This window comes from Salmo salar, chromosome ssa05 (genome assembly GCF_905237065.1).
Source record: "Salmo salar chromosome ssa05, Ssal_v3.1, whole genome shotgun sequence".
Lineage (NCBI taxonomy): Eukaryota > Metazoa > Chordata > Actinopteri > Salmoniformes > Salmonidae > Salmo > Salmo salar.
Window position 1 is genome coordinate 63,528,407 of NC_059446.1, and position 19,249 is coordinate 63,547,655.

A 19,249-nucleotide genomic window follows, 5' to 3' on the forward strand; every position below is an offset into this window, starting at 1 on the left:
AAATACAATCAAGGCCATCAGACTGTTAAACAGCCATCACTAACATTGAGTGGCTGCTGCCAACATACTGACTCAAATCCAGCCACTTTAATAATGGACATATCGATGTAATAAATGTATCACTAGCCACTTTAAACAATGCCACTTCATATAACGTTTACATACCCTACATTACTCATCTCATATGTATATACTGTACTCTATACCATCTACTGCATCTTGCCATCTTGATGTAATGTATCACTAGCCACTTTAAACAATGCCACTTTTATATGTCTACATACACTACATTACTCATCTCATATGTATATACTGTACTCTATACCATCCACTGCATCTTGCCTATGCCGTTCTATACCATCACTCATTCATATATATATATTTTATGTACATATTCTTATTCATTCCTTTACACTTGTGTGTATAAGGTAATTGTTGTGAAATTGTTAGGTTAGATTACTCGTTGGATATTACTACATTGTCGGAACTAGAAGCACAAGCATTTAGCTACACTCGCATTAACATCTACTAACCATGTGTATGTGACAAATAACATTTGATTTGATTTGAGAATATTGGGCTGTAGAGAGATAACTTTTCTACCTGTCTCAGCTAAAGTGGGGTGGAAAGTACTCAGTAGGGTCTCTACTAACCAAATGTGTAGTTTTGGATGGGATTGTGTCGTACATACCCAGCAACACATCTTTAAATAGTCTGGTACTATCCATGGTTCTGAAATCAGTGCACAAAAAACAAACAAAAACATATTTTTACAAGTTAAATGTAATGAATATTAACCAGGCTATTAAGACACAGTATAATCAATCACACATTCTGAACAGCAATGGAGAAATGTATTTACAAGTTGTAGGCCGATATGTGATTCTTATCTATTAAGGTTTGCAGTTTTCAGCAAAGGCATAGGACTATTACCTAGTTTAAAAAAAATGATAACAAAGACAAGATTATTTACAAGCTATATTGTCATGATTATGGATCAAGGTCAGCAAAGGGTCTTTTTGTTGAGTTTAAATGGACTACAAGAGACAAGAGGGCTCCATGGCTAACAGTACACAGTATAATGAAGCTTCCAGAACAACAACGGAGAACATTCTTTACAAGTTATAGGCCTCTATGTTTTTCTTTTTCTATCAAGGTTAGCAGTGTACATTAAAGGCCTATTAACCACGTTTTCTAAACCAATAACAGAGACAAGATTGAAAGATAATACATAATACAGAGAGGTGTTTATTATCTATCAAGGTCCAAAGTCATTTTCTGTAGAGTTTAAAGTGTATTACGTAGTACTTTTCTCTCTGATAACTCATATAAAACATACTCGCCCATGCCATTGTGACAAAGCGTATTCACATTGCCCTCTAATGAGACTACTTTAGAGAATCAGTAGTACACATAAACACCACAACTACTACCGTCTGACTGTTTTCTAAAATAGGGACACTGATGAGGAAATTCATAGTTTAGTGTCACATCTACCACAAATCCATGCATTGCCAGATACTGTAATGCCAGTGTCACGGATCCCCCCGGTACTGCTGCTCATTCCGTTCACCAGCTCCGTAGGTCTACCTCACCGCCCTTCTCGGTGTCACTGAACTGGATCATTACCACCAACCCCGGACTGTCATGTCTCATTACACACACCTGGTTCCCATTCCCCTGATTAGTATGTGTATATATGTGCCCCCTGTTGCCTGTTGTCCTTGTTGATTATTGTCTCATGTCTATTGATCTTGTGAGTATCAGTCCTCTGTAGTATCGGCTTTCATGCTACGTGTTATTGTGCACTTGTTATTACGGATCTCGTCTCCTTGTTTAGAGGTTTACACCTCGCTCTTTTGTTTGGATTACATCCCTGTGTTGTGTGTGTGTTGGTTTGTCGTTTTCATTATGTACCTTATTTTGGGTGGCGAAATCAACCCCCCTATTACGTTTTCCTGCGCCTGTCTCCTATCACTATACAGTGACAGCCAGGTATTTCTGAAGTGGAAGGGGTTTATCCTTTCATTTTGGCTTAAGGAATCCACCATTGTAATGCAGTTACTGCTGTTACTATATGTTGCATATCTATGGCAATAACTGTCCAATGTGATTAAGTTCACAGGCACACCCATGCTCAAAAGCCACCAATTGTGCACCATTTCAGGCACATTTGGAATAATCTCTTTTGCTGTCACAAAACGCTCTGTAATTCCTGATTTGCAAAAGACGCAAGGGACATTAACACATTGTTCCTTCAAATGTGACTTCAAAAGATCATTGTACATGTCAATTATTCTATCCTTGAACCACTTGTCATTGCTTAATAATCCATTTTAGTAAGTGGAGGTGGAAGAATTTTGGTTGCCTGTGGAATAGGAAGTTTAGACCTAGATGAGTCCTTTGTGCATTTGTCAGAGCACAGATTATTTCAGTCTTTCTGAAGAAAATGTACTACTTTTTCACTTTTCTTATACCAGATCGAACATTGCTTGCTCCAGGAATTCTTGGTCCTTCTCTAAGGTAATACCATGTATTACGTTGAAGAGAAAGAAGTGGGTGGAGTACAGACACCAGTACTCTGTATTAAACCTGTTGCCCAGCACGAGACCCATTTAAGTTTTCCAGACTGAGTAATTCCAATAACATATTTTATTAAGTGTTTAAATATAGCCTACACAATAGCTTTTAACATGCCAGTATTTATGTACACTTTTAAAAGAAATGCTGGTATAAAAAATACAATATGTCAAATTATCCATTTATTTTTTCAGAGGTGGTTGCAATGTCACACCCTGATCTGGTTCACCTGTCCATGTGATTGTCTCCACCCCCTCCAGGTGTCGCTTATCATTGCCGGTGTATATATCCCTGTCTTGTTTGTCAAGTCAACCAGCGTTTTCCCTTGCTCTTATTTTTCCCCAGTCTCTGTTTGTTTCTAGTCCTGGTTTCGACCCTTGCCTGTCCTGACTCCGAACCCGCCTGCCTGACCACTCTGCCTGTTCTGACTACCAGCCTGCCTATCCCCTTGTACTGTTTTGGACTTGGATCTGGTTTCTGACCCCTGCCTGGCCTGACATCGAGACTGCCTTTCGTCTGGTACTGTTTGGACTCTAACCTGGTTTATGAACTCTTGCCTGTACCCGACCTGCCTTTGCCTACTCCCTTTGTTAAAATAATCGGAGCTCTAACATCTGCCTCCTGTGTCTGCATTTGGGTCTTGCCTTGTGCCTTTAGAGGCAATGCAGTGAAAAACAGTTGTACTGCACTAGAGTGCAACGCAAATGGATATTCCCAAATGTAGTATTTTTTTTGCAGGGGGACTCTTATTTGTATATATTTTTTTAAAACCTGTGATCGTGCTGCCCGCATAACATCCTATTGCTAGGAGAATGGTAATCCTCGAGTGATTTTCATATTATAGGGTGGGGATCAATTTAATTCCCATTCGTACCCCATTCACGAAGTGTATTGCAATTATACTTATCAACAACTACATTCCTACTTATGAAAATTACATTAACCTCTGCTCTGTTTCATTTCAAAGTTGTTTTATTTTGGGGGGGGGTGTCCAACTGAAGGGTGTCCATTTTTTTTTTGAAATGACCCCATCCCCAACATTAACAAATATTTTCACATGACCCTCCCTTTGTACTGTAAAATAAATTGCACACCCTCCCCCCTCATAGAATTAACTCATGTTTACTACCACAACTGTGGCTGTATTAATAAATGTGGATATCGACTGCCACTTCAGCATGCTTTTGTGGCACAGTCACCTTGTCTGCGAGATTTACATGTTGATCAAAACGTCATGTGTGGTGGCTAATTTCTGCATTACCAAATGAGGAGAGTTACAAACTTCACACAAGTCAGAGTTATACTTAACTACATCTTTAATTAAGATTGACTTTCAATGATGCAGTATTTCTAATGAACCATTGAAAAGTGATTACACAAAAGTACAAAGATCTTTTATACCCAAGATCCACCCTTCAACGTACATGACGAACAACAGATCTTAGGGACTGTTCACAAAGGGACCTTATACTTTAGAAAGGAGTATCCCTTAGCCAGATAACATTCGCTATAAATTATCATTCAGTTTGGTCCCTAATGACGAGGTTCTAATCTTGTTCCTGGTACTTCATAATACAAAAACACCATCTCATCCAATGGCATATCAATTGTCAACTCTAGATACTCCCATCTCAAGTAAACCCCCTCTTGATCCCACTCCTGGACAAGCTCACTGAGGGGAGTGACTTGCGCACAGACATTGTGGAGACAAGTAATTGGTTCCCCATTAATCAAGCCATCCCTTCACATGGTTTAACAGATACATTCACATATGAAGACAATGTTTCATTCTGTCCTCTTCAGGGACATGTAAAAGACAAGCCTGACCTCTCCCCTCTCTGGGCCCCAAGTGACTGAGCCCCAGCTAAGGGAAAAGTGCAACTGAAAAACACCAGAGTCTAAAGGGATACTTTCTAATGATAAGTATCTCACATAAACATATTATGCTAATAAAACATCTTAATTATCTATGTTACCCAACTAATTCTGATTCATCTGCCACACATGCCAGGGTAAGCCCTTGTGCTTCTTAAATCCCTTATGGGAAAAGTGGAGTGTAAAAATTATTGGAACCGTTTTCTTGTTTGACTGCTAGATTTATCGGTATTATGACGCCTCCACTGTGGGACTCTATAGCCTACATGATAAGATATTATGGTTGAAAGTGCGAGATTATTTTTATTTGTCAAACAGCAGCCATGCATCGATCATGTCACCAGAATAAGACACTTGATATTTATTGAAAGGAGCATCGAGATCATCACCGTGAACATTCACCACCCTGTGAATTTCACCAATTTATTTCATCTGTAGCCTAATAAACTGAATGCTTTCTGATGTCATTACATTTTTTTATCTTACATGTACTTTACTCCCACAAAAAGGTTGGCTGGAGACCTGTACGCTGTTATTCAAATTACATTTTCACTGCAGCCTAAGAGTATAATTTTGTACTCACTTAAACAATGATTCATTGCATTGTGGTGTTGTAGGCTAGTCTATGTAGGATAATTGTATTGTCCCTAAATAAGATTAATAGGGGAGCTTTTTGAGCTGCATGTCTCATGTCTTCACTGTTCAAATCAAATTGTATTTGTCACATGCGCCAAATACAACAGTGTGAAATGCTTACTTACTAGCCCTTAACCAACAATGCAGAGTAAAACAAAGGTTTGCTAAATAGACTAAAGAAAAAATAGTAACACAAACTAATAACGAGGCTATATACAAGGGTACCAGTACCGAGTCAATGTGGAAGGCTACGGATTAGTTGAGGTAATATGTACATGTAGGTAGTGGTAAAGTGACAATGCATAGATAATCAATAGAGTGTGTGTGTGTGTGTGTGTGTGTGTGTGTGTGTGTGTGTGTGTGTGTGTGTGTGTGTGTGTGTGTGTGTGTGTGTGTGTGTGTGTGTGTGTGTGTGTGTGTGTGTGTGTGTGTGTGTGTGTGTGTGTGTGTCATCAATATGCAGGTGTGTGTTGGAGTGTCAGTGTGGTTAGAGTCCAGTGAGTGTACATCGAGCCTGTGCAAGAGAGTCAGTGCAAAACAATAAGAATAAAACAAGGGGGTCAATGCAAATAGTTTCATGTACAATGATGCACCTTGCCTCTCTGCCTATCAGCTATTCATAGTTTTTCTTGTGGGTTCATATTGAAAATGTATCCAGCTTTGAATGCTTATATGTGTGGTATGATTGCTAGTTAGCTTATTGCAGACCTTGACAAATGATCCACCTTCCACTACTATTACTATGAATGGTGGATAGAAGACAGGATCAGTGTTGCCAACTAATTTTCAGGGTAAGTTGCTAGAGGCAGGTTGATTTGTTGCTAAATGACGTTGTGATGTCATTGCGTTATAACGTAAAACTGCGTCATTACGTTGAATACACAATAACGTTACTCAAATTGACTGGCCATCTCGGCAAAAAATATGATTTTACATTTGTTCAGGTACAGACTCCCACTCTGTTCTGTACTTCTGGCTGTACAATTTTCATTGAGACATGTTGATTGATGTAAGTTCTGTTCAAGATCAAACATTCGTGACCAACTATATTCATTGGGTTTGGCTCGTCGAACCCGCACTACTGCTGCTGCAGTCAGCCAACAATGATTTGCAATTTACTGAAATTGCTGCTGGCTGTGCATGAGCTGAGCGCTTGCTGCTGACGTCACACATAACGCACTTTTGCAGCCAGGCACGTGTGTTGTGACTGAATGTGTGACAGACAAAATCGTTTTTGTGTCATTTAGAGGGAAAATGCGTGCACTTTTCAAAAGTTGCTAAAAGTTCCAAATACATTTTTTAAAAGTAGCAAAATTTGTTGCTAGTTGCTGTTTGAAAAAAAAGTTGCCAGGGCAGTCTGAAAAGTTGCAAAATCTAGCAACAAAATTGCTAAATTGGCATCACTGGACAGGATAGACAGACTGGCAGACTATATTGACCTGTGGTATTAAAAGTTAGCATCCCGAAAAGCGTAGTGTATAAGGGAAGTACCAAAACACCTTAATGTAGGGGATGTGCATGCAAGCAGATGAGGAAATGTGGCTAGGATAGAAGAAATAATGCAAAAGAGCGAATGTAAACCAGGGAAAAAACGCACTACCCTCCCCTGTGCCCAAGAATAAAAGAAAAAACACTCCCCAAAGCAAAATGTTAGACCAGGGAAAAAATGCACTACCCTCCCCTGTGCCCAATAATTACAAAAAAAAACACTCCCCAAAGCCAGTATTTCTGCTTTACACATCTACCATTCCAGTGTTTAATTGCTATATTGTATTTACTTCGCCACCATGGACTATTTATTGCCTTACCTCCCTTATCCCACCTCATTTGCACACACTGTATATATACTTATTTTTCTACTGTATTATTGACTGTATGTTTGTTTACTCCATGTGTAACTGTATGTGTCGAATTGCTATGCTTTATCTTGGCCAGGTCGCAGTTGTAAATGAGAACTTGTTGTCAACTTGCCTACCTGGTTAAATAAAGGTGAAATAAAATAAAAATTAATAAATACATTTACAACCCCGCCCGTCCTTAACGTTTCCCTAGGTAACGAATGTCTGCAGTTTGACCACCAGAGGACGTTATTTCAACTATACTCCTAGGGGGCGTGGTCAGCATTGCTCTCCATTAAGTCACGTTAAGTAACATTTTGTTGCAATTCCAGTATTTGAGCCAGTCGTCAAGTCACGTAAATCGGAGTATATTCGAACCCTATTGAGTGTACACGACGATTTATGAAAACATATCTTTAGGGAGAATCGATTGGTAAGTTACAGTAGGCAAGATAAAAAATATCTGTTTCTTTTTTGTGGTTGTTATGGACCTAGCTAGCGTAACGTAAAAATGTGATTTTCACCCAGCAAGCTTAAACTAGCATACTAGCTAATTTGGTTGAGGCGGGGGCAAAGTAGCAAGTTAGCTAGCTAGCTACGTACTTGACTGTGGTTAGACTTTGCTGTGATCTGAGAGAAATATAATCTTTGCTGTGGTTCATGGGGAGTGATGTGAAGCCGTGAGACAGATTAGGGTGGGTCAGTATGGGTGACAGCCCACGGCTATAGTAAATGCACTAGCTAACGTTAGCTATCTGCTGTATTTAACATTCACGTTGTTGATGTAACTAACTAGTTATAATAACCAGAGACTGTAGAGAAACTATCTCTGTGGTAACTATGTAGCTAGCTGTAACATATTGGCAGACGGTAACTATTATAATGTAACTTCCGGCATAAGCCATGGATTCACGAACGACACTGTTGGAGTATCCACATGGCTAATTTAACCTCCCATCAATCTGCTTAGATCCCAGAAGAGATGGAACTCCTCTGTCCCATTCTGCCAAATAGCGTTCTTTGTAAACTGTAATCTGTTCTACACCCACCCAGACTGTCACTTTTTCCAAAGTTGATTGCACTGCTTTTTGTCAGCATAAGTACTAACCACAAAGTAACCGCCATCTAGTTACCACAACACATTCTCTGTTATTCCACTAGCTTGTACATTTCCTTATAAACAGGAAGTAAAGTATCAAAGGCAAATTGTGTGTGTGTGTGTGGGAAGTTGTGTTGGGTCTGCCAATTTGGTCTTTGGCTTGGGTGATTGACATGAACAATGTTTATTGAGGCTCCACGCTACTGTACCAGATCGGATGAACAAGTGACTGTCAGACACACAACTTGAGGCACTAGGCCTACTTCATCACTTATATTTACATTTTAAACGTTATTTTAATTAGCTCTAAGATCTCAAGGCTGTGTTTACATTTATGATTACATGTGCAGCTGTGTTATTGACCTCCTAGGCCTTAGCTATTTGGAATTGGAACTAGCAGCAAAACACTAGTACTAACTCAGGGACAATTGAAAGATTAGGCCAACCAAGTGGAGACTGTCTAATGATGTTGACAATCTTCTCTAACAGCTTTTAGGTCCAAATCAAGATGTTCCACACATGTGGACCCAATGAAGCCATGGTGGTGTCTGGTAAGATGTTTAGTTTTATGTGTTAATATTTATTAACATAATCTTACATGACACAATACAGAACCCTCCAAAAAAAACAGGTTGGGCAATCTACCCAACCTTACCCCCAGCGCCCTACATGGCCCAATATTGTTATGACTCTTCTTGAAACTGTAATAGGCCCATGTTGTTTACTGTATGTGATTGTTTACAATACAAGTAACAGTAAATGTAATGCAGGGCCATGTGACATGTGACTCACTTTGGCCTATCATGAAGTGTCATGTGTTACCATTTAGTAACTCTAGGCCACTTTCAGTTGTCAAACTTTGCTGATAGAAAAGTCATTAATAGAGCCAACATGATTCGTTGATCGACATGTCGGAGAGGCAAATTTGTTCTATGTTACATATTTCTATCTGAATGTTCCAAAACGTCGTGTCCTGCTGAATGCGCCCGGATGTCACAGTGTGTAGTAAACCAGGACAGGAAACTGTAATCAGGTTCAGCTCAAACCGTACAGTATTTTGTTTACATTTTACAATACCAGCTGTCGATAGGCTAGCTCCTCACTTACATTGTATTGTATGGAATGTTGTGCTGCAATGTAGTCCTATATGTAGGTAAATTAATGTCATAGACTCACTGTGTACATTCCATCTTAATTGTGTGCAGTACTGTGTTGACAGAGAGTATAGCCTAATGTAATCTCATCTCTCTCATATTTTCAAATAACCCACTCTTTTAGTATATACTAAGGCTACATTTTTTTACTTTTCTTTGTCAAAGACTGATTGCCCTCTCTCTCCTTCGCTTCTCCTCCAGGCTTTGGCCGTTCCCCTCCTCTAATGATCGCTGGAGGAAGAGTGTTTGTCCTCCCCTGTATTCAACAGATCCAGAGGTGGCTTTCTCTCCCTCCCCTTCTTCTTTCAGTTATCTATCCATCTGTTCATCTATCCAGGTTTCATTCAGGGATTCTATTCATGTATAGAGAAAAAGGCCCCATAGTCTCTGTGTATCCCCTACTGAGTAAGCCTATATAAATGCCAGGCTACTATTTGAAGTTTATAATGCAACACAATCTGTCATTTGTAGCCTCCACCTGTAGTTGTGGTTACTCTCTCTGTCTGACTCACTTTCTCCTCCCTCTCGCTATTCCCCTTTTCTATTCTCATTGTACTTTCCCTCTTTGAACCACATACCCCCTTCTCTCTCTCTCTCTCTCTCTCTCTGTGTGTCTCTCGGTGTCTGTTAGGATCACTCTGAACACCCTGACTCTGAATGTGAAGAGTGATAAGGTGTACACTCGTCATGGAGTGCCCATCTCTGTCACTGGCATCGCCCAGGTATGGACTTAGAAATCATCCCCTAGCCCCTACACACTTCGTGTACATGTGAAAGTAGCCATGTATTCTGATTGGATAGGTATAATTGACCTCACAGGTCAAATAGGGATTCCAAATGTGACCTTTGACCTATAACCTCTGACAGGTGAAGATCCAGGGTCAGAACAAGGAGATGCTGGCCACGGCCTGTCAGATGTTCATGGGGAAGTCTGAGGCTGAGGTCTCCAACATCGCCCTGGAAACACTGGAGGGGCACCAGAGGGCCATCATCGCCCATCTGACTGTTGAGGTAGGCTACACACCGCACCATGTCCTGATAAAGGGCATGTGTTGCCTCTGGTGCCCCTTTCTCTTCCTAAAGGAGTGCCTTGGTCTTTTGAATTGCTGAATGTCTCACTGACTTCCAGCTACAAGCCATAGCTTGTTTTTCCTCATTGTTGACCTTTCTCATGACTTACCTAAAATGCTGGCAAACCTGCCTGGAAACTCAGCGCAATAATGGATTATAGTTATTATAACGTATGTAATAACAAGTCTCCTTTCATTCCCAAGGTCTGTTGTTTTACTTCCTGTGTAGCTCTGGCTGATCTCCTCTGTATGCTACGGGTCCCCCCCCCATGTAGATACACAAATACTAGAAGGGACAAAGCCAATTTGACAGGAACACTCATGGGTACACTCGTTATGGCTGGTCCACCCTTATCCCCCTCTTGTCCTGTGTGACTCAGTTAGTAGAGTATGGCGCGTGCAACGCCAGGGTTCATAGGTTCGATCCCCGTTGGGGCCACCAATATGAAAATGTATAAAAGTGACTGGTAAATGGAATGTATATTATTTATTATTATTAATGTCCTTCCCCTGTAGGAGATCTACCAGGACCGTAAGAAGTTCTCTGAGCAGGTGTTCAAGGTGGCCTCCTCTGACCTGGTCAACATGGGCATCGGCGTGGTCAGCTACACGCTCAAAGACGTTCATGACGACCAGGTTTGTTCTCTCTGACAAATATACAGCGACGTTACAGTATGAAGGTCACACAAGGATTGTTGTTACAGAATACAGTCTGAAATTGAGATATTGGCACAGATTTGGTACAATGTTGATGTCTTTTAAAAGTCAGTGTTCGAGAATGCAAGACAAATTCCTGCACAGAAATAATTGTTTACTGTTTTGTTTATGTTCGTAACCAGTTTATAGTAGCAATAAGTCCCAAGGTGGTGTGGTATATTGCCAATATTCCACGGCTAAGGGCTGTTCTTAGACACGATGCGAAGGGGAGTCCCTGGATACATTCCTTAGCTGTGGTATATTGGCCATATCAGCCAATCACATGCTGGACCCAAACTACCATGTTTCTAATAATAATAATAACACTGTCTCTGTCAGGACTACCTCAACTCCCTGGGTAAAGCTAGGACAGCTCAGGTGCAGAAGGATGCCAGGATCGGAGAGGCTCAGTACAAACGAGACGCGGTGATCCGTGAGGCCCAGGCCATGCAGGAGAAGGTGTCGGCCCAGTATCTGAATGAGATCGAGATGGCCAAAGCCCAGAGAGACTACGAGCTGAAGAAGGCCTCCTACGACTACGAGGTCAACACCAAGAAGGCAGAGTCTGAGATGGCCTATCAGCTGCAGGTATCCTGCCACCAAACACTGGGCCGTGCAATAATCCTCTCATTCAGACACGCAACACAGCTGAGGCAGTGTGTCGTGTTCTAATAATGGAAAATATTCACGTTTATTTACACAGGGCAGAATCCTAACTTGAGATATGAGCATGATCCTCAAATTCCCCCCACTGCCATCACTTTTGATGTAAAGTGTCTGAGTGTTCTTTCTAAATCCGTTGTATTATTGGGGTTATGTAGGTGGCGAAGACGAAGCAGCGGATTGAGGAGGAGACGATGCAGGTGAAGGTGGTGGAGAGGTCTCAGCAGATCATGCTCCAGGAGCAGGAGATCACCCGCAAGGAGATGGAGCTGGAGGCCAAGGTGAAGAAGCCTGCTGAGGCAGAGAGATACCGTCTGGAGAGACTGGCTGAGGCTGAACGGTATGTTACAATACCAAGGGCATCATTTAGAAACATTTCGTAAGCACAAAATATGCCCCAAAACCTACATGCGCCAGTTTTTACACAAAAGTTGTCAGTTATAAAAAGGAAACTTGAGGGGAGAATGTATTTCTCCTCCTGCCGACTCTAGACCATGTGTAAACAACGTTACTAGTGGGTTGAAGTATTGCATTGTTAAAAGGCAAAGGTAACCTTGTGCAAATGGAGAATATGCAGTTGAAGTCGGAAGTTTACATACACTTAGGTTGGAGTCATTAAAACTCGTTTTTCAACCACAAATTTCTTGTTAACATACTATAGTTTTGGCACCTCGGTTATTAAGTAATTTTCCCAACAATTCTTTACAGACAGATTATTTCACTTATAATTCACAAAATCACAATTCCAATGGGTCAGAAGTTTACATACACTAAGTTGACTGTGCCTTTAAACAGCTTGAAAAATTCCAGAAAATGATGTAATGGCTTTAGAAGCTTTTGATAGGCTAATTGACGTCATTTGAGTCAATTGGAGGTGTACCTGTGGATTTATTTAAAGGCCTACCTTCAAACTCAGTGCCTCTTTGCTTGACATCATGGGGAAATCAAAAGAAAACAGCCAAGACCTCAGAAAAAAATCTCTAGCCCTCCACAAGTCTGGTTCATCCTTGGGAGCAATTTCGAAACTCCCGAAGGCACCAGGTTCATCTGTACAAACAATAATATGCAAGTATAAACACCATGGGACCACGCAGCCGTCATACCGCTCAGGAAGGAGACGCGTTCTGTCTCCTAGAGATGAACGTACTTTGGTGTGAAAAGTGCAAATCGATCCCAGAACAACAGCAAAGGACCTTGTGAAGATGCTGGAGGAAACGGGTACAAAAGTATCTATATCCACAGTAAAACGAGTCCTATATCGACATAACCTGAAAGGCCGCTCAGCAAGGAAGAAGCCACTGCTCCAAAACCGCCATTAAAAAAGCCAGACTACGGTTTGCAACTGCACATGGGGACGAAGATTGTACTTTTTGGAGAAATGTCCTTTGGTCTGATGAAACAAAAATATTACTTTTTGGCCAAAATGACCATCGTTATGTTTGGAGGAAAAAGGGGGATGCTTGCAAGCTGAAGAACACCATCCCAACCGTGAAGCACGGGGGTGGCAGCATCATGTTGTGGGGTGCTTTGCTGCAGGAGGGACTGGTGCACTTCACAAAATGGATGGCATCATGAGGAGGAAAATTATGTGGATATATTGAAGCAACATCTCAAGACATCTGTCAGGAATTTAAAGCTTGGTCGCAAATGGGTCTTCCAAATGGACAATGACCCCAAGCATACTTCCAAAGTTGTGGCAAAATGGCTTAAGGACAACAAAGTCAAGGTATTGGAGTGGCCATCACAAAGCCCTGATCTCAATCCTATAGAAAATTTGTGGGCATAATTGAAAAGGCGTGTGTGTGTGTGAGCCAGGAGGCCTACAAACCTGACTCAGTTACACCAGCTCTGTCAGGAGGAATGGGCCAGAAATTCACCAAACTTATTGTGGGAAGCTTGTGGAAGGCTACCTGGAACGTTTGACCCAAGTTAAACAATTTAAAGGCAATGCTGCCAAATACACTTAATTAGTGTATGTAAACTTCTGACCCACTGGGAATGTGATGTAAGAAATAAAAGCTGAAATAAATCATTCTCTCTCCTATTATTCTGACATTTCACATTCTTAAAATAAAGTGGTGATTCTAACTGACCTAAGACAGGGAATTTTTACTAGGATTAAATGTCAGGAATTGTGAAAAACTGAGTTTAAAGGTGTATATGAACTTCCGACTTCAACTGTATGATGATACTCTTATTCATAACTAAAAAAACAAGTAGCTAAATATTATAGCAAGATGCATTCATTTGCTGTTAATTTTGCCTTCTAAAATATTGATCATTGCAGAATGAATTCCTTATTTTCTGGTCATGAGGTCATATTCCTGAGGTAGCCATACAACAAATTACCATGAACATCTCTCATTTTTAATTGGACCCATTAGATAGGCTGTTCTATATATATTTTTAAATGGTCTAGCTAGCCTATGCATCCAACAGGAATCACAGTTTATAACAGACAGTTGATTTGAGTCTGTGGTTGATGTTTTACATTGAAGTGTGTAGGCTACAGCTGTAAGTAGCCCTACTGTAGTTGTCATTTTTATCCAGGCACACCATGTTTCAGAATTCGCGGGCAGTGCAGCATATTTATGTTCGGGGGGGAAAAAGTGACTGCAAAACATTATTGCGTTCAAACGATCTGTTCACAGGTCCACAACAATTTCCAATTGTTTCTTTCTTTCAGGAACGGTCAGATACACCCAGAACATTTCATCAAGTTCACCACTATTTCCTTTACATACTGCTTTGGCCTAATTCCAATACTTCTAAAGTATACAGCAAATAAAGGCCTTATTGTCACCATAAATATGATGGGGGTATGTTCTGTAGTAGTTACAGTAGTCCTGGACAGTGAGTCCTGTTAAACTGAGAAAGAGACTTTTCTAGTGCTCCAACATTTGCTCAGTTCAGCTCAACTCAAACGGTCTCTGTCCTTCTCTCTTTCACAGTGCACAGCTCATCATGGAGGCTGAGGCAGAGGCAGAGTCCATCAGAGTGAGTTCAGCAGCACCTCTCCTCTATCACTCCCCTCCACTTTCCTGTCACTCCTGTTATGTCTCTTCACCCCCAGTACAATAGCTGTCTGATATGCCTCCTGTCCTAGCTTCTCCCCTGACACCCTGTCACCCTCCTGACAGACTTTCCACCCTCTCATTCATCCACTTGCTCTCTCTTTCTCCCTCCCCTCTCTCCATATTGAGGTTGGTGTTCTCTGTTCCACTTCCTGTCTCTATTCTAACTTCCCTGTCTCCTTTGTAGACATCGCTTACTTGCATTAATTTAACCTTACTTTAGGATAAGTTCTCTCTCTTTCTTCCTGTTTCATATATTATACACATCCTTATTAATCAGTCTTACTAACAGTCCATTTCACATTTGGATTTATTTTTCATAGAACAACCACCCTCCTGTGTCTCGCGGTTCAGATGCATTGGTATATACTCAGTTTATTAGGTACACCACCCCATTCATGAAAATGGTTCGCTCCTACAGACAGTGAGTCACGTGGCCGTGGCTTGCTATATAAAGCAGGTAGACAGTCATCTGAATGGGCAAAATGATTGACCTAAGCGACTTTGAGCGTGGTATGATCGTCTGCGCCAGGCGCACTGGTTCCAGTATCTCAGAAACGTCCGGCCTCCTGGGCTTTTCACGCATGGCAGTGTCTAGGGTTTACTGAGAATGGCAGTGTCTAGGGTTTACTGAGAATGGCAGTGTCTAGGGTTTACTGAGAATGGCAGTGTCTAGGGTTTACTGAGAATGGCAGTGTCTAGGGTTTACTGAGAATGGCAGTGTCTAGGGTTTACTGAGAATGGTCCGACAAACAAAAAGCGTCCAGTCACTGGCTGTCCTGTGGGCAAAAACAGCTTGTTGATGAGAAGTCGAAGGAGAATGGCAATAATCGTGCTAAGAGGCGGGCCACAAACAGGCAAGTAACGGAACAGTACAACAGTGGTGTGCAGAACCACACCTCGGAAAGCACAACTCGTCGGTCCTTGTCACGGATTGGCTATTGCAGCAGACGACCACACCAGGTTCCACTCCTATCAGCTAAAAAACAAGAAGAGGCTCCAGTGGGCACGGGACCACCAACACTGGACAACCGAGGAGTGTAAAAACATCGCATGGTCCGACGAATCCCGCTTCCTGTTGCGTCATGCTGATGGTAGAGTCAGGATTTGGCCTAAGCAGCATGAGTCCATGGCCCCATCCTGCCTGGTGTCAACGGTACAGGTTGGTGGGGGTGGGGTAATGGTGTGGGCAATGTTTTCTTGGCACAAGTTAAGTCCCTTGATACGAGTTATTGAGCAACGTTTCCATGCCCCGGAGAATTTAGGCTGTTCTGGACCCGCCCAGGTACTAGATATACCTAATAAACTGGAAACTGAGTGTGTTCTTATTTTCTTCCGTATATACACCCTTTGGTTATTTGAACTATGTGTTCTCTCTCCTTGTGTCTGTCCTGTCTGTGTAGATGAGGGGCGATGCTGAGGCGTTTGCTCTGGAGGCTAAAGGTCGTGCCGAGGCAGAGCAGATGGCTAAGAAGGCTGAGGCCTTTAAACAGTACGGGGAGGGAGCCATGGTGGACATGCTGCTGGAGAAACTACCACTGGTCAGTCACACTGGGAGTAGGACTGGTTCTACTAGAGACTGGGAGGGTGCATGGATAGGGAGAAGGATTGATGGGAAAGCGATTCAGTAGATGGATGGAGAGATGCTGGATGGATGCATAAATGGTCAGAGTATGTAAGGATAGATGGATGACAGATTGATTAGATGACAGACGGACATGTAGTGTACTGTTACTGCAGTCCTGTCTGCTGCTGTTCTCTTCCTGAAGCTGCCATCACTCTTCCTGTCCTCTAGATAGCAGAGGAGATCAGCAGGCCCCTCTCCATGGCCCAGAAGGTTACCATGGTTTCCAGCGGCGGCGGTGAGGTGGGCGCGGCCAAGCTGACCGGAGAGGTTCTGGACATCATGACCAGACTACCAGCTGCTGTGGAGAAACTCACTGGAATCAACATCTCACAGGTCTCTGTCTGTGTGTGTGTGTGTGTGTGTGTGTGTGTGTGTGTGTGTGTGTGTGTGTGTGTGTGTGTGTGTGTGTGTGTGTGTGTGTGTGTGTGTGTGTGTGTGTGTGTGTGTGTGTGTTCATATACAGTACGTGTATGTGAACATATTTGTCGACAAACACTGACATTCTCTCCCCTTCTTTCCACAGGTTGGCCTGTCCACCCGAATGGGCTGAGAATGGAGCCCAGTGACTGAGACAGTCTGCACTGTCAGACCAGGAACTCCAGACTGCCTCCTTGTGCCTATAATTACTATTACCTAGTGTAGTTGTCTGTCTGCATGCCTGTCTGCATGCCTGTGTTAGCACTGTAGTCTTTCTTAGGGCATGTCTCAGCACTCTTATTGGCACTGATCTGGAAACAGAGGATGGGTCAAAGTTGTAGGCCTACTGTGGGACTTTGTTTCTCCTGGTCATTCATATCTCTGTTAGATCAGCTTGGATGAAGGAAAGGAAAGCACTTTGGACTAGCATGACACAGCCTTAGTAGTTCTGGTAGTAACTAGCCTCTTTTTCCCGTCCGTTATTCAGTGTGTTTTAATCACTGCTTCAAGCCTGCTTTTCTGTCTCCCTCTGTTACAGGTTTGGGTCCATATAAACTGTTCCACTGTCACATAGTTGTGTTTTAGTTGTAATTGATAGAATATTATTTCATTGGGATGTGGTTGAGAAAGGATGTTTTCATTCTCAGTGCCTTTTGTTGTTCATAGGAAATAATCGTGTCTGTTTGAGGTCGTCCATTTCATTGTTGGGTTTGTCAGCTGATTGTTTTGTCGACATTTGCAGTTGTTCTGTAAGGTAGTCTGTCTTGTTCTGAGCATGGTTGGCTAGCTAGTTGCTATCAATTGCTTTGCAAATGAAGAAGAAATGCTCTTTACTGTCACTGTGGACATATCTTCATTTCTGTTTTAAAGTCTAATTAATCATATCAATACAAGCCATATTACAGTAGAAGCCAAGTTGCATACAGATAATGCTGATTTGTGTTTTTTTTTTGCCATGACTCTGCCATTTGTGTGGGATGAAATCACAAACTATATGATGGGTTGACACTAAACCTCTTCTCTCTGTTGGTACAATACTGGCATAGACACAATCGATGGAGTACTGAATTTGATGGTACCTAATCTCATTTTCCAAAGCAAAAAAAAGTAAGGAACTACAGATTCTCTGTTACTATAGTGTTGTTTATCCAACAGACAGATTGTCATATACACCATTATGGCTTAGTTCCAGTGTGTTTTTAAACTTATTAGACAGACAGGCCTTAGATCTGAGCTTCTACTGTGCTGAAACTGTATAAAGGCTGAGATTTTCTGTGAAGTGATTGGAAGGAAGGAAGGAAGGAAGGAAGTGGGTGGGAGGAGGGAGGGAGCAGACTGGGGTTTTCCTGCTGAAGACTAACCTCAGAAGTCTCTTTATCTAGGTCTGGCGTACTGTCAGTCACGTGGTGCCTGGTGGATGTGCTGTTTGAGGTGTAGTTATGTGTGTAGGAGGGGAATGGCGAAACTAGCCTGGGTGCCAGTCTGTTTCTGCTCTCTTGTCAACTCCTTATCGAATTGTCATGCCAAACGTGTTTCCCTTGACAATGTCAATGGAACAGGCAAAAGCACAAACAGACCTGGGACCAGGCTACAGACACGACTGTTGTGGAGTTCCATGTTTGGTCCAGTGGGGTATACAGGGACCTTCTGTAGACTGGAGTAGACAATATACATTTTAATCAGATGTGTTGATTAATCAGGAGCTATCCTTTTGTATCGTAATCTTATCATTAGACTGGTCTATTTTTCCAGATTTTCTATGTGGTGCTGATCACATCCCTGTTTGATCCTTTTTGTAGTATAGGGTTGTTGTTAGGGACTGGTTCTATACCATAGAAATAGAATCCTTCTATGTTCTATATCACCGCTCAGGATTCTAGAAGCTACTTCTCTCTAGCTGATTGCATTTCCCAAAGCTTACATGCTCTCTGGCTGTCTATGCATTTTGTTACCGTCAAGTGCCTGACTAAGTTGAAAGTTTGCCATTTTTCTCTCAACCTAAAGGCTAAACTATCACCCCAGGTTAAACATTGTAACAACCTATAGAGGCATGCTATGTTCTAAAGATATTAATGAAAGCCAATTTTGCCAAACCAATACTACTGCTTTCACTTATGCACACACCTGTATATTATGTCATAATGTCAATGATTTGTGACTTTTAACCTTTTTCTGTACTGTAGCTGCTCTTAGTTAAATATGATTTCTGTGATTGTATTTCCGTCTATGCTTCGTTGACTTGCCAAGATAATGCCTGGCCTTCCATGTACAGTGGCTTGCGAAAGTATTCACCCCCCCTTGGCATTTTTCCTATTTTGTTGCCTTACAACCTGGAATTAAAATAGATTTTTGCGGGGTTTGTATCATTTGATTTACACAACATGCCTACCACTCTGAAGATGCAAAATATTTTTTCTTGTGACACAAACACGAAATAAGACACAACTGAACTTGAGCAAACATAAACTATTCACCCCCCCCCCAAAGTCAATACTTTGTAGAGCCACCTTTTGCAGCAAT

At 41.8% G+C, this 19,249-nt stretch overlaps 1 protein-coding gene across 1 annotated transcript; it reads left to right on the forward strand.

Moving 5' to 3' along the window:
• The first annotated feature begins 7,175 nt into the window (after nucleotides 1–7,175).
• LOC106605398 (flotillin-1) lies at nucleotides 7,176–19,085 on the forward strand. The gene is made up of 12 exons (XM_014200990.2): nucleotides 7,176–7,362; nucleotides 8,518–8,579; nucleotides 9,384–9,459; nucleotides 9,814–9,904; nucleotides 10,050–10,193; nucleotides 10,769–10,888; nucleotides 11,288–11,536; nucleotides 11,770–11,951; nucleotides 14,563–14,608; nucleotides 16,089–16,226; nucleotides 16,481–16,645; nucleotides 16,836–19,085. The coding sequence occupies exons 2-12, from the start codon at nucleotides 8,537–8,539 to the stop codon at nucleotides 16,860–16,862; spliced, it is 1,281 nt and encodes a 426-aa protein (XP_014056465.1). The 5' UTR covers nucleotides 7,176–7,362; nucleotides 8,518–8,536; the 3' UTR covers nucleotides 16,863–19,085.
• Nucleotides 19,086–19,249: the final 164 nt, after the last annotated feature.

Excerpts from the sequence above, each read along its gene's own strand:
- LOC106605398 (XM_014200990.2), top strand. The coding sequence starts at position 8,537 with ATGTTCCACACATGTGGACCCAATGAAGCCATGGTGGTGTCTG. Across the intron at positions 8,580-9,383 it reads TGAAGCCATGGTGGTGTCTG|GCTTTGGCCGTTCCCCTCCT; the intron begins GTAAGATGTTTA and ends CTTCTCCTCCAG. Across the intron at positions 16,227-16,480 it reads TGCTGGAGAAACTACCACTG|ATAGCAGAGGAGATCAGCAG; the intron begins GTCAGTCACACT and ends CCTGTCCTCTAG.